Raw genomic sequence first — 16,252 nt, forward strand, 5'->3', positions numbered from 1 at the left:
GATCTTGAAGCACTACAGGTTGCTGGGGATAGAATCTAACCCTGGTGCTTTCCCTGGTTTCAAATACAGGATTGCATCCTTAAGGGAAAAAGTAATGGAATCAGGCATCACAGAGTTTGCAATGATCTGCAAATAAGCTCCAGCTCCTAAAGGCAGCTGTACTGCAGAGGATGTAGAGTAAAGGTCATTGAAGTGTTTAACCCAGATCTGTGGTTGTATATAGTGGGCAGTTGGTAGTTCGGGCTTCCAGGCAACTGTGAGCAATTATATCCCAAAAGGAGAAAACATCCTTCCTTTTGAAAGCTTCCAACAAGTCCTTCCACTTTTGCTCATCCCAGCTCTTTTTTTGTTGTTCTCTATCACTGTATACAAGAGCTTTGACACATGAATCGGCTGGGGCAAGAAGAGCTAATGGCATCCAGCAGACTGGGTTTGACCTGCCTACAACCTTTGGAAAACAAGGGGGGGGGATTCAGAAGTGGCTTGTTTTGAATTGCCAGCTCCCACCACCACCACCTCAGAGACTACACCGAGCGGTGAAGAAGTGGGTATGTATATTGCTAATAGTGGTATTAGCACTATCAATGTCCTCATAGGGGTAGAGGACTTGATCAAAAAGATTGTAAATAGAAGCAAGTTGTGTTGGGCAAGAGTAGATTTTTGGCTCCTTAAGAGCCCTCCTTGGCTTAGCAACAGTTACATCCCCAGGTAGCCTAATCTGGTCCAGAATCCCATACAGCCCTTCTATCTAACTGAAGAGGGTTGTGATTGCTTTTGGGCCTAACAATGACACAAAAGTCCGCCAACCAACTCCATAGGTCGGTGGATACCAATATGTAATCGATGCTGCTTTTGGCAGGGCCCCTACTAAACGTGATCGCTCTAGCCTGATCGGAATCTGTCCTTCCGATGTATGCCCGTACCCCATGAGCAGTTGTTATGTTATGTTAAACTTTATTTGTAGAGCGCACGTACACCAGGTTGGTTTCTTGGCGCCTTTCTAAGGGAATTGTACTAAGGTGTGACTAATATGCCAGTTTGAATAGCCAAGTTTTCAGGAGTCTGCGGAAAATCATGAGGTCAGTGCAGGATCTGATCTCCAGAGGCAGGGAGTTCCAGAATTTGGGGCCTATGGTGGCAAACCTCGTCCCCCCGGCACGTTTTAACATGAAGGGGGGTATGAGCAGGAGATGCAGGTGGGCAGATCGCAGGTTACGGGCAGGGATGTATCTACTGTTCAGGCTGTTGATGAATTTTGGGTTTTTACTGTTTAGGGATTTAAGGATGATACATCCCATCTTAAAGGCGCATCTCTGGGTTATTGGGAGCCAGTGCAGTTTTTTCAGCAGAGGGGTGATGTGTTGGCGCCTGTTACCTTGAAGGATCAATCTTGCCGCCTGGTTTTGAACCATTTGAAGGCGGTTGGTGAGGTAGGCCGTAATGCCAAGGTAGAGGGAGTTGGTATAGTCTATGCGGGATATTACCATCGCGAGGACTGCCTGTATTTTTGCTTTCTGATTAAGGAACCTGCTAATTTTCCTTAACTGGAAACAGCAAGTTGAGATCACAGATCCAATTTGATTTTTCATGGTCAGGTCGTTGATTACGACCCCCAATGTTTTGGCAGATATAGAGGGGACGGGGGATGGTCCCAGTTCTTTAGGCCAGAAGTGGGTGCTCCAGGGGTTCGATGGGCCGCCTGTGAGGATGACTTCCGTTTTGTCCGGATTAAGTTCTAAACAGGCCATTTGTGTGGCCCCTGCAGAGCGTGTTTTAAACAAGGATGCTACATTGCACAGTTCAAACCGCACACAGGGGGCTAATTTCCTTCCTTTCACTAGGGTAGGGCCCATGACACACTAGCTTGCCTTTTTTACCAGATTCAGTGGCCTGCCTGTGGAGGTATGTTTTCTTATCCTGTCTGTAAAACCATTTAGCTTGCCAGTGTACAAAATAATCATTATTATTGAGATTAAGGCTAAAATGCCACTAAAGGTAGCCACTAGAGCACCCTATGTATCACTGCATCTTGCACACAATGTTTCAGACATTGCCAACTATCACCATGAAGCAAAAGAGAATGCTTTGCTGCAGGTTTTTTTCCCTCTCGGTCAAAAATAATTTGCAATACTAGCTGTCCGAAACTTACAGTTGATAGGACATAAAGGGCTGAAATATCAGATGGGCTTTAGGTGAGGAGGTGGTGTGGTTGACGTGCCATAAGAGACGGTGTGTGTGGGTGGGTGAGTGAGAGTGATATTTGCATGCCCAATATATGGCTAGCACCTCTTTAGTGTGCCCCGTCCTCCATTGAACAGCCTCACAGGGTGGATAAGTCTTTGTGTCAGTCAGACAAACACCTTTCCTGCTGTGGCCTATAGGCCATTAAGGTGTAGAAAAAAACTTAAAAGTATTATTTTTGTTCTGGCTCGCTTAAGAGGTAGCACCCCAACTTAAGAATGCTGTGTTGTGCCTCAAACTCTGCCTGTGTTCATGTGTACTTCACCCCTCTGGTCCTCTGCCCCTTAAAATCTTTTGATCAGGGACGTTCAAATATGCCTCTGGGTTTGTTTTTCATCTTTTTTTCAGGATGTAAACCGCAAACTCGGTGCAAGGGCAGTGGTGCAGTTTAATCACACTGGTTCCATTATGCATAAGTGAGATTAATTTGTTTGCGATGGTAAGATGAATTGATTTGTCTAGAAACACTGGATATTACGTTGATACTAGGACTCGAACAGAGTTCCCAGTTTCAAGTTCCGCAGCGCTGGCTGTACGCCACGTCCTTTCCCTGTGAGTGTGCCAGTTATAACCGTCTTCATATTACGTGCACCAAGAGAAACCTTCCTTTCTGCTACTGTTTTTTAAAAAGCTTTCACTTGTTGCACACAGAGGCCCTGCACACTGGGAAGAGAAGGGTGTGTGCGTGCACCCTACCAGGAACATAGACCCTGCAAGATCTTTCTGGCTTTGCCTAACTGATCTAAACCTTGAGAAACAACAGTGCATCCTCAACCTTTCATTCTTTGGAAACTTGTTGTTTTGAACCCCCACTTACAAAGAGATGTTAGCTTATGAAATCAGATGCTAAAGTGCTAGGTGTATTAGGCCTTTAGAAAATTAAAACAAATATTGGATACTTCAGTTTAGGTCCTAGATAGCTGTTGCAATCAAACCAGGATTCATATATGCCCCAGCAGTAACACCAGTAGGTTTTGCCTTCAGATATATCCTTCCAGAGAAAGAGGAGGTCAACGGACAAAAATGGCTGCAGTCATGTCCCTCTTTTGGAGGCAAAGGCTCACTTGTCTCCTCTAGCAGTTACTCTAGTAGAGTGGAATCATCTCAAACCATTTTCAGGAATGGCAAAAAATCACAAAAGGCAGATGGGTTCTCAGTCTTGTGCAAACAGATTTTCTCTCAGACCATACATCCCCTGACGTCATCTCAATGCTAACAGTCCAGATTAGAATAGGTCACCATCCTTCTAGAGAAGGAAGCTATGGAAAAGATCGCTAACTCCCAAATAGTACAAATAATTTGCCTACTCCTTTCTGATTAAAAGCTGGACCAAAGCAGGTATATTGAACCATCTTGGAACTAAGAATGCCCAAGAAATGACTAGAAAAGGCAACATTCTGCACATTGGCCTTACATCAATTGCATCCTCCGGTCCTATTAAGGAAAGCAGATGTGTGCTATAGACTTATAGTATCCTTATTCCTGCATCCTAGTATCTCCAAAGCATCAGAAATTCCTGTGAATCATTGTAGGAAGTAACCATTATCAATGCAAAGTGCCTTACTGTGCAAAGGCCCTTCTCTAAGGGCATGGCAGTCATAGAAGCTCATCTAAAAATAAAGTTTTGTTTGCTTGCATTTATATGATCGCACCTCTGCTCCACAACAGTCTCTTCAGCAAAACCACATCCTTCAAGGTCTAGATTGATGAGTCAGTCATGTTACCTCCACGTTGGATCCAGTTCAATCCATCCAGTAGTTTTGAGTGATTGTGGACGAAATACGTATCTATATGAAATGTTGCCTTTCTCTTCTAATGTCTCTGAATCCAACTACTTGCCAAGTATTCTCTTCAGGGTCCAATGGCCTTCTGCTTTTTTCTGGCTCTACATTTTTGTTTTCACGTGTGTCTAGAAGACCACTGATGCAAAAGTGGAGATACGGACTCACTGTTCCTCATGATGTGATACAGTTTTTTCCTTGGTGATGTCACCTGAAATACCTGTTGCAAGCAGTGCCTTTTTATCTAGAGTTTCAGCAAAAGGCATTTCTAACCGATTCTTCCTTGTAAGGTTAGGAAGACAAAGGTGTCATCTTCAGGTGGGATATTGTGGTTTCAAACAAAGTTGAAAACAAATATCTAATTAGGGAAACCATAAGTATACCCTAAACGAGACAGTACTACATTGATTCTTCTGTGTCTGACGGTTTACAAAAATAGACCTCTCTGCTGAGGCAGAGAGTACTTGGAGAAGAGTACTGGCAATTTAGTGGTATCGGCCATGGATGAAGAGGAATTTCTTTGGATCGACTACTTAGGATATTTTCTGTATGCCTTTTCGCCAATGCCCTTATATCGTCTGCCATCTTCAAGTCTCCTGAGTTAGTATCACCTTTGTATAACTGGAATGGCCCCATCAATGGTGGTTCACTGATCTTGAACTATTAGGACAACTTCTTTACAGATTCTGGGCCAGTTCCTGCTCCCAACGGTCCATAGTTGAGCTTGGTGGCCTGGTTTGTGAATTCATTCATTATGAACAATTGAACTTTCCTCTGGAGTGTATGGACATTCTTAAAGAAGCCAAGTGCCCATCTACCAGGGCTTCCTCCTGCCTGTGGTGGAAGAGCTTCTCAATTGGTGCATATCAAAGAACATTGATCCAACCAAGTGTGAAGAAAACTTTGTACTCCCTTATGTTTAGTAATCTGGCCTAGTCAGGTTGCATTTTTCTTCCTTAAAGAAGCAATGTGTAGCCTTTGCTTGTAGAAACTGTCCTACGCAAACCAACTTTACTTAGAGTCTCAGTGCAGAAGTTCTTTCCTCCTGTCAGATAGTTGTGAGACCTTCCCTCTCTAAGAACATAAGGTAGTCCTTTAGAAGTAGTGGGTTCTTCATTCTGGATGATCCAGAAGCTCTCCCTCCAACATCTCCTTGAAGGATGCTCTCCTTGTAGGAAATTTCTTATGCACCTTGTATAAATGTGCTTAGTACTAACTATCCGAGATCCTCACATATCCCTGTATGTATTTTACCATTACCTAGGGCGCCTACTAATAAAGGTAATTTTTTTTAATTAACTCTAACATTTTATTAATACTATATGGATCCCAGCTTTATCCTGGCATAACTTTTTTTTATTTTTATATGAAGAACCAACTCGCAGAATAAGCATGAGTACGCCCTGTTGGTGGTATCTTACCAGGGTAGGGGAAGATAGCAGATATTGAAGCAGACTTGTCGGTTAGACTTCCTCATCCAGAAAAGCTGAATTTACCATTTGATCCTAGGATATGAAAGTAAAACTCATCCTTTTCTTTGCAATGTACCCATTGTGTTTTTTACTTAACTTTTACATATCATTTCTGAATTTCGTAAGTTGGATTCTGCCCACCACTCAAATTGCAAACTGTGGTATTGAGTGTCCTACAGGAGTTGGTGCAAGGATGTAATTAAGGAGCCAGTTGTGATGTAATGTGTAGCACATAGGTGCTATGTAATTAATTGATGAGATTGAATGTATCCCCAAAGTATTGATTGTTGTTTATATAGTTTGTGGAGGTGTCTCTTAGATCACGCTGATCAGCAGTTGTCATCTTTACACTAATGAGTTTTTACATTAATCAAATAATCTGACCACATGTCTCCGTGGTGAACTTCTCTGTACTTCAAAGGGTAAATAACAAGCATTTGCAGTGCAATAGGTCTTGTGTTTACACGAGTTTAAGCTGTTGGCATTGTAAATGACAATGCCTATTATTTTTGTTTTTTAAAACGTAAATAAAAGGCATTGTCATTTACAGTGCCAATACCTTAAACTCGCGTAAATGCGAGACCTATCGCATTGCAAATACTTAAGTTTAAAACTGAGCGCAGCGCCGCTTCAAGGACACCGCGCTCAGTTTATTATTATTTTTTTACTTTTAACACTGAGCGCCGTGTCATTAAAGTGAGCGCCGTGTTAAAGTAAAAAAAATAAAGAAAGAAACCGAATGCGGTGTCCTTGATGCAGCGCCGCGCTCAGTTTTACAGTTAAAAAAAAAAAGAAACTGAGTGCGGTGTCCCTGAAGCGGGCACCGCGTTCACTATAAAAGTGTTTTTTTAAAAATAATTAAAGAGAGCGCGGTGTCCCAGAAGTTGATGTCACGCTCAGTATTAAATGTAATTAAATAAATAAACTGAGCGCCGTGTCCCTAAAGCAGACGCCTTGCTCAGGATACAAATCCCCTCCAAAAAATAGCAGCCACCATTGTCCCCATAAGTGCCCATAAGCAAAATAGTACTCACCCCCTACACGGAGCCATGTAAAAGATCCAGTCGTCATGGGCAGTCACAAATGGACTATGAGACGAAATGGTATGCAGTTCCTAGAGTGGGAGGAGGAGGGAGAGGGGAAAGATAGGTCTTTCTTCATGATGCCCTCCCACACCCCGAGAGGTGTCAAGCTTCATCATTGGGCGTTGCTCCTCATCGGGCCGGCGCTGCAATGACCGAGGGGCTCACCGTAAACGGGGCTCTTTGCCGGAGATCTTTTTTTAAGAAGCCGTAGGGTGCGTGTGGGTAAGAGGACAAGGGAAGAGTGGTGCACGTGAAGTGAGTCTTAAAATAAGTCTGGATCAGTCCTATTCACACGTGATTTTTAATGATTCAGGTAGATCTAGCCTAATTAAAAAATATATGGACGCCCTATGGGGATATAATGTTCCTAATGGGCAGTCTCAGTGTGTATGGTCGACATGTTTCGTGCCTTGTCGCTTAGGGAGCGTCATGTGGCACTTCTTCAGGACCTATGTGATCGTGTGGTGCACAACTAATAGCAGGCTCCTATTGTTTGGGATGGTAGCCTGGCGTGTAGCCCTAGTAGATCTGTACTGGGCAGTTGAAGACCCTTAGTACGTGATCTACAGCATGACGGGGTGTACTAGAGCACACTCTTGCTCCAATCGGCTGGGTGGACGGCAACTTGCTTGTATCCTACCCTCGCTCTGTGTCCCCATCACAAATGGAGGCAGAGCGGTAACAAGGATGGACTAACAAGCCTCATTATCAATCGGAAACCAGCATTTACCAAGGACAATGACACCAGCCAATGCAAAATCTGGGAGGGGAGTAGGCGAGGCTTCCACAGCATACTCGACTACTGCATGCCTCGCAGAGCGAGCAGCGCCTGTGCGCTGTAGCTAGGCTCAACCTAAAAATGTCGGCCACCTTCGAGAGGGAATGTGTAGCTTTCCTGAGATTGATTTGCAAATGACTGATCTCTCTGGAGGGCCAACGTGGTTAAAAATATAATCAATTTGAGTGGAATGCGGATCAAGTAATTTACCAGGGGCTGGAATTAGCTCAAGCATTAGACCGACTGCTTCTTTTCAATCAGCATATGATTTTTTTAATCTGAGAGATTCCGCTTATTGTTTAATAATTGCTTTTAATTCATTTAAAGTAATGATTAATAGGGCACGTATTAAACTGGTAAATATAACAGGATTTTTGTTGCACTGAGGAACCTTACACCAGAATTACAAAAATAAAACGAATTTTGAGGGGAGTTCAGTATGATGTCTAACACAGCTAAAGATAAATGCAGGGTGGTATGGGCTTAAGCTAAGTGCTAGGAGATGCCGCTTTTGTAGTGTAACAATTAAAACACTGGCACATGTAGTATTAAACTGGAACTTATTAAAAACTCTGATATTAATTTGTACCCCTCTTTCCATTACAGTATTTAGTGCAAAAATCAATTTGATATATTTAATTGGTCTGATGAATATGCATTGAATCTACTTATTGATATCTGTAATGTTTTAAATTAGCCGTCTTGACTTTGTGGCTGGTCTAACTTTTCTGGAAAGAATTGTATCTCTTTAACCCCTTCGATGCTCATGACGGAACGGTTCCGTCATGAGCGTCGGTTGAGCTGTGCTCATGACGGAACGGTTCCGTCATGAGCCCGTTGGCTCATTAGAACCTTCAGCACAGCGCGAAAATTCACGCCGCGCTGAAGGTGTTAAATCACATTTGTTTCTGTGGAATGATTTTTAGAGTGTAATTTTGCAAAGATTTGTTTTGAAACGCACCATAGGAAATACAAAATAGAAAATATATTTGTTATGTACGGCTTTTTTTTTACAGCTTTATTTCACCTTTTTCATCAAACACATTGTGTGTGTTTTATAGGTTTTATTTTGCAAACTATTATGTAGCATTTATGCAGATGTGCAAAATGTAGATTGCTATTTATTAGAACTGTGTGCGGAGGGGCCATGACTTATTAGACTAAGCCTCCAGTCATGACGCCCCTCCCTCAAAGATGGTAAGAAATAACATTTTATAGTCTGCACATCTGCGTACTTAGTTTATACTTGGGAATTAGTCACGTACGATTGTTTTACAAAAGGTATTTAACCAAAACCAAGGTGCAAGGGGTTAAAATTGTGCAGTATGGTAAAATCACATTTAAAATACCTTGTGACTTTGAGGAGAGTGTGAAATAATTCTTACGTGGAACATATCGGGCATTAAAAGGCGTTTTCCCTGTGCATTTTGCTATTCTGTGGTATTAAACTTCAATTTGACCATTGCATAGTAGTATGAAACGTGAATCTGTGTTTATTAGTATAATTGCTCTAAACAAAGTGTTATTGGGCCATATTTATTTCCACTGGGACGGCGTAAATATATATAAATATATGCTTACAATGAATTTCATCCACTTTATCTGTATGATGTAACTGAATTGTACATTTTTTGTTTCAGAGCACAAAGTAATCATTGTTGGCCTGGATAATGCAGGGAAAACGACAATTCTTTATCAGTTGTAAGTATACCTTTTTTGTGTATGTTTTCGATTCCGTAAGAAAAAGATTGTTCATGGTTCAAAAGTTAATCCTTTATAACTTATAAAACAAGCATTCTAATGAGTATGTGTGGTGTTTTTCCTTTTTTCATCCCCAGGATGAAAACATGGAAGCATTATTTTTAATATAGTTGAATGCATTACATTGAAAACATAACAAACTGCAAGGGGTAACAACATTTATTTGTCATAAATAATATCGAATTGACATCTATGTTTTATATTCAGAGCTCCGATAAGATTCTAGCCTAAACTGTCGGAAAAGAATATAACAGACAAATACATAGCATCCGCCGGGGTTTGACCATTTATTTACAATGTTAATTTCCATAGTCTCAAGTTTTAAAGGTAAAACACTCTTAAAATTGCATATTTTTTCTCTAAACATAGGTATAAAATCAGGCAGAGAGAATTGCCCCGCACATTCTGGGGTGAAATTGGCTCCCAACATACTTCTGTCCCTGCATCATACTGTGTCAATTCCTATGTCAGGATCGAAGAAGAGGATCGTGCTTTCTTCTTTGCTTTAATCAAATATTTAACAACACAGCAACCATTAAAGCACAACAATACTTTTCCCATAATAGTTTGATAGTCCTTCTTCAATGCCCATGACCAGGCTCCAACAGAGTCCTATAGGAACCCACTGGGATGCAATATTACATACAAATACTGTATCTAGGGAACAGGACTAGCTATAAAAATAGTTAAAGAGCTTTTTTTTAATAGTTACTAAAAATCTAGTTCGGTGGGGGAAGTCAAATGTTTTCTAGATAATACAGAAAAGTAACTTTTATCAGAATGCCAAATTGATCTGTGTGTATCCGCTTTCTGGTTGCTAACATTTCACCTTTGTTCGACCAGATGTCTGTCCCTGAGTTTGTTGGAGGAACAGGGACTGCCTTCAACTGGATTTTAGTGTTTGATATGGGAGGGCTCTAGGATAACATAGTATGTTTCTCACACATCCCCCAAGCCCTCAGAGCCCAAGTTTAGTGTGGTTGAAGACTTTGGCCATCTTGAAAATGCCCTAAGGGAGTCTGGTTAGCCCAGGAACACTACCCTATTGACTAGTGCTTCCGGGCACCAACTGCATAACACTTCTGGACGTGTGGAAGATCAGAGGAGGAGTGAACCTGCTGTATGAGACCTGAGAAGGGCCTAGGATCGGGGTCTGCTCTCTGCCTCTCACAGGACAAAGAAATAGACTCCAGTGGTCATAAGACGGATCTCTTGTAAAGCTACAGTACAAGCAGCTAATGTTACAGCATTGCTGTAAAGGGCGGTCCATATAGGTGTAACGCCACCTTGAATGGCAAAAAGACTAGGTAGTGGAGAAAATTGCAGGAAGTAAAAGATGTTTTTCTCGAAGAAGTCTTTCTTGTCACGAGGTAAAGTGACTTCTTATCTTGGAGATAATGCGCATGGGCATCGACTCTATTGTATGGTTGTTTTCATTCTGCCATTGGGTTCGGACGTGAGTGCCTGAGCTCCGGGTAGAGACCGTTTCGGACTCCTTTCGGTTTACTATTCACACTTAACCTTGTCGGTATTGTTATCAAGTGCGTTCCCACCTTTGCATTTCGAAATCGGAAAACTATCACCTGTCGGATTGACATGCTCGAACAACGGTCTTTGGGCCTTGCCCTTCCAGGACTATTTTTCTCTCTCCTTTGGCTTCGCCATAGAATGCCCTGCTATTGGAACAGACGCCATTCCGTTTCTGCCTGAGGTGCCATGCCACGTACCCACGGATCAACCTTCACCTGGTCTGCAGCCTGTGTTTGTCTCTGGAGCACAGGAAAGAGGACTACGAGGCCTGCTGATCATTTAGGTCGAAGAAGACTCTTCAAGACCGAAGGGCACATTGCAGTATGATGCACCAGAGAGAGGTAGACAACATGTCTGACATCTTCAGACACCAGGATGTCGAGGAAGTGGAGGAGTTATTCCACAAGACCTCTGTGGCCTAGGCCAAGGATTTTTCCATCAAAGACTCTGAATTAGAAATGGACCTCACATTGCTGAATGTTTCACTGGGTCAGCTTACTGTGGGTACTGAAGTCCCCACCCTACCACCTAAAAAATATTCTGCTGCGGCCGAACATAAGGGTCCCTGGCTATGACTGCCAACAGGCCATGGTTGATACCGAAAATCCTATTCAGATGGCAAGCCCTCCGGGCAATGAGCTAAAAAACGGTGTTGGATCTAGCCCTGATCTCTTGACTGGGTGAGAGCACTCTGCTTAATTCAGAGACTCTGTCCATCACCACCCCTTGTTGTAAATAATTTTGTCCACCCTAAGCGTGGAAGGGTATACTCAGATGTGAGTCCCTTGCTCATTGCACCATCAGGATTCAAGCAAGCCGGGCCGAAGACGCCTGAAATGGCAGAAACCGGTCCCCGGAAGCTTGTTTCCTTCCCAGTGTAAGAATTGGCTTTTGTAGTCTGGTCTGCCCTGTTCCCATGATGCACTGGGCCAGGGACAGACTAATTTGCATACAGCCAGGTTCTGAAACTGGGATGGTGCAATGAGCTAAAAAACGGTGTTGGATCTAGCCCTGATCTCTTGACTGGGTGAGAGCACTCTGCTTAATTCAGAGACTCTGTCCATCACCACCCCTTGTTGTAAATAATTTTGTCCACCCTAAGCGTGGAAGGGTATACTCAGATGTGAGTCCCTTGCTCATTGCACCATCAGGATTCAAGCAAGCCGGGCCGAAGACGCCTGAAATGGCAGAAACCGGTCCCCGGAAGCTTGTTTCCTTCCCAGTGTAAGAATTGGCTTTTGTAGTCTGGTCTGCCCTGTTCCCATGATGCACTGGGCCAGGGACAGACTAATTTGCATACAGCCAGGTTCTGAAACTGGGATGGTGCAATGAGCTAAAAAACGGTGTTGGATCTAGCCCTGATCTCTTGACTGGGTGAGAGCACTCTGCTTAATTCAGAGACTCTGTCCATCACCACCCCTTGTTGTAAATAAGCCCTCCGGCTTGGCACTAAAACTTCAGCCAAATACGACCACTTTGGTGCCCAGCTCCATCTTTGGCATCAACCACTTTAGCGCCCAGCTGCATCTTAATCATCGACCACTTTTGCACCAAAAATAAAATCCACCTCTGTTCCGAATATTTAGAGACCGGCACCGAGATCTGACCCTGGTACTCCAATGGAGCCTATTCTCCACAGGAGAAACTGTGTCTGTCAAAGGCAAATCCAAATACAGCCTCACACTGGGCGCATTCGTTTCAAGACTGTGATTTCGGTGCCACCTCTGTCCAAGCGCCAACTCTGCTTCGAAGAGGCTAATGATCTGCCAGTGCCAACCAAGAAGCGGAAGACTGACACGGCCATTAGTCCCTTGCACCCTCCTACACCATCTTCTCCTCCACCTTCACCCTTTATTCCACCACCTTCACCCTTCACACCTTTCATGCACCACAACCCCCTTGATGCTTGGTCGGACTTGAACATTTACCCTCAAGTGGACATTGATCCTGACTTGTACCTTGCTAGGCCATCTCCTCCTGATGACACCACCTCTTATCAGGAGCTTATTGACAGGGCTGCAAATTATCATCAGGTACCACTTTATAATGAGCCTATCGAGGAGGATTTCCTTTTCAAAACCTTTCCCACAACACATAGGGCTACACAATATCTCCCTATGCTCAAGGGTATGCTACAACATACCAAAAATATTTTTAAAGATCCTTCACAAGCCTGTATCATCACTCCCTAGGTCAATAAATATATAAAGCCTCGAACCCTATGTATATTAGAGGGCAGATTTCACCAGACTCCCTGGTTGTCTCCAACGCCCGTAACAGGGCTAATTCCAAGGCTACGAGTGACGCTCCACCTCCTGACAAGGAGAGTAAGCATATTGATGCGGCTGGTAAGAGAGAAGCAGCACAGTTTGAGTCTGCCAATCACTGGCATATTGCTAATACCATGGAGTTATCGGCCAGGATACAATCGTGCCCACTGGGATGAAAAGGGGGAACTTCCCCAACACCTCTCGGAAGAGCATCAAAAGAGAGGGCAGGAGCTTGTAACGGAGGGCAAGCTTATCTCTATCACGTCCATTCTGCAGACACTGCTGTTAAGGATATTAACACTAGTGATTTGTTGCTCCACCATGCCTGGCTGTGCATATCTGGCTTTAAGCAGAGGTCCAACAGATCCTCTTAAGTGTCCCCTTTGATAAGAAACACCTTTTAGGTCCACAGGTTGACCAGACCGTTGAGAAAATGAATAAGGACACAGAAGTTGCCAAGTCCATGGATGCACTACAAACACCAAGTTCCTGTGACTTCTTTCGCCACTCACCCTCTAGGGCGGGTGCAAAAACATCTTCTGATGCCTCTTCCTCCTACTATTGAGGCCAGAGACACCACTCCTCTCCGCGAGGCTAATACAGGGACAAAAACTCGGAGTAGAGTCAATGGTGCTTCCCCACATTGTGCTGCACCCGCCGCAGTGACTCCCTCCTCCCCCAAAGATCATTCCACACCTGTCGGAGGGGGGGGCGATTGCAACAGTTTCTCCCCACGTGGCCATCCAGAACATCGAATCAGTGCCGTTGGACACAATCCAACATTGTCTGAAGCTAATCACCACACCTCCAAACATTCAATCTCGCACTCCCAGGCTCTCTCTAGAACACCAAACTTTACTAAAACGGGAAGTTCAATCTCTTTTACTCAAGGGAGCTATAGAACAGTCCTTCTACAACATCAGGGGTCAGGAGTATACTCTGTGTACTTCCTAATCCCCAACAAGGGCGAATCTTAGATCTACGGCCCTTAAATAATTACATCCTGTCAGAGCATTTCCATATGGTCTCTCTCCAAGACGTGATCCAACTTCTCCGGCAAGGCGACTTTCTATCAGCTCTAGACTTAAAAGATGCCTACTTTCACATTCCAATACATCTGTTCCATCGCAAATACCTAAGATTTGTAATAGGCACACATTACCAATTCAAATTCCTCCTATTCAGAGTGACTACTGCACCTCCAGAATTCACCAAATGCCTAGCAGTGGTAGCAGCATATTTACACAGACAAAACAACCATGTCTTCCCATATTTCGGCAAGTGGCTTTTCGAAGCTAGCACTCTTCCTCTGTATCAACAAAACACTCAAGATACCATACACCTGCTCCATCAGCTAGGCTTCAACATCAGTTTCCAGTAATCCCATCTTCAGCCTTTACAGATCCAACTGTATCTGAGGGCTAACCTAAACACACAGCTAGGACTAGCGCTTCCCAATACAGCAAGAATCCAAAATTTTCAAACGCTGCTACCCCGTTTCCAATGTAATCAACAGCTAACAGTAAGAACTATTATGCACCTACGGGGTATGATGGCCTCGTGCATCGCCATATTGCCACATGCATCCGCTTCAGGAATGTCTAGCACGACAGTGGTCTTAGTCGCATGGTCTATTAGAAGATCTAGTGTTGATAGACTCTGCACTCCTCGCTCTTTGCAGTGGTGGAACACAAACAACCTGTTAAAAGGGCAACCTTTTCTCGACCCTGTTCCCCACGTCATCCTGACAACAGACACATCACTGACCTGCTGAGGTGCTCCCTTACATAATCTCACAATCCCTTGTCTCTAGGACACCAAACCCCAGGGTCTCCACATCCGCTACCTAGAACTTCAAGCTGTTCACCTAGTATTTAAAGCGTTCCTCTTTCACCTGATTGGCAAGGTTGTCTTGGTCTGGACGGACAATATAACAACCATATACTATGTATAAAAACGGGGTTGGGGACACATTCTCTACAGTTATTATGCGTATTTCATACCCTTTGGCTTTGGGCTCTACATCACAACATTGATCTATTAGCAGAACACCTCCCGGTAACAGACAACGATTTTGCCGACCTCCTCACAGGATGTGGCAACAAGTCCATGAGGGGGATGTCCACCCCAAAGTCCTCCTCCCTTACTTCCACAAGAGGGGGTTTCCACAAATAGATATGATTGAAACCGCAGACAACACAAAATGCCCTGACTTTGTCTCCATATTACGTCACCCTGTATCCAAGGGCTATGCTATATGGATGAATTGTTCAGGGACGTTGTTTGCCTATGCTTTTCTGCCTCTTCCTCTTCTTGCGCTTCCTGTTTCGAAGCTCAAGCAAACATCCCTCACACTCCTACTAGTGACTCCCATATGGGCCCGGTAGTCCGGGTTCACAACAATACTCGAACTAGCAGTAGTTCCCCACGATAAGCTTCCCCTCAAACCAGACCATCTCACTCAGAACCATGGAGAAATGGGGCACCAAATCCCAGGGAACTCAACCTAACGATTTGGCTCCTGAGATCATAGAATTCAGTTATTTCAGTCTCCTACCTGAATCTATGACCATTCTCAAAGAATCTTGTAGGGCTGTTACTAGAGCATGCTATGCAGCGAAATGGAAAACATTCATCTGTTATTGTCATAATAAGATTGTCATTCCATCTAATGCTACAATACAAACCATTGTTATTTTATCTTCTATACCTGCAACTCTCTGGTCTTGCTTTCACATCAATATGGTTACATCTGGCTGCAGTGGCTGTATATCTGCAAACTAGACTACTCCTGTATTTGTTCAAAGTGCCAGTCATTAAAGTCTTTATAGCAGGTCTTAAGAGAGTGATTTCACCCTGGGTTCCCCCTGCACCTACCTGGAATCTTAACATTGTTCTCACAAGACTTATGGGTCCACCATTTGAACTACAATATAACTTCTCCCTTCAATTTCTATCTTGGAAGGTCGCCTTTTCAATTGCTATCGCCTCAATCAGACGTTTTAGTGAGTTCCACGCACTTACCTGAGAAGACCCGTTCTTCCGGCTCCACAGAGGTAGGGTGGTCCTTCTTACCAACCCAAAAATTCTTCCAAAGGTGGTCTCTCATTTCCACCTTAATCATTTGAGCTACCTGTGTTCTTTCCTCAACCAGACTCTTTTGCGGGAAAGGCCCACCATACATTAGATTCTAAAAGAGCTCTTATGTACTACATTGACAAAATTAAAGACTTTCATTAAACCAAACAGCTCTTTATTGCTTTTTCGCCACTCATAAAAGAACGCCCGGCATTGCCAGGTGGATAGTTAAATTAATTCAGACAAGTTATGTTAA

At 43.6% G+C, this 16,252-nt stretch overlaps 1 protein-coding gene across 1 annotated transcript in view; it reads left to right on the forward strand.

The window, feature by feature from the left end:
• Nucleotides 1-16,252, forward strand: part of ARL5A (ARF like GTPase 5A) — a 218,428-nt gene that overhangs the window by 66,900 nt on the left and 135,276 nt on the right. Inside the window, exon 2 of the mRNA XM_078681746.1 lies at nt 8,998-9,058. Coding sequence (XP_078537872.1) covers nt 8,998-9,058 — 61 coding nt within the window. The remainder of the gene's footprint in view (nt 1-8,997; nt 9,059-16,252) is intronic.

This window comes from Lissotriton helveticus, chromosome 3_1 (assembly GCF_964261635.1).
Source record: "Lissotriton helveticus chromosome 3_1, aLisHel1.1, whole genome shotgun sequence".
Taxonomy (NCBI): Eukaryota; Metazoa; Chordata; class Amphibia; order Caudata; family Salamandridae; genus Lissotriton; species Lissotriton helveticus.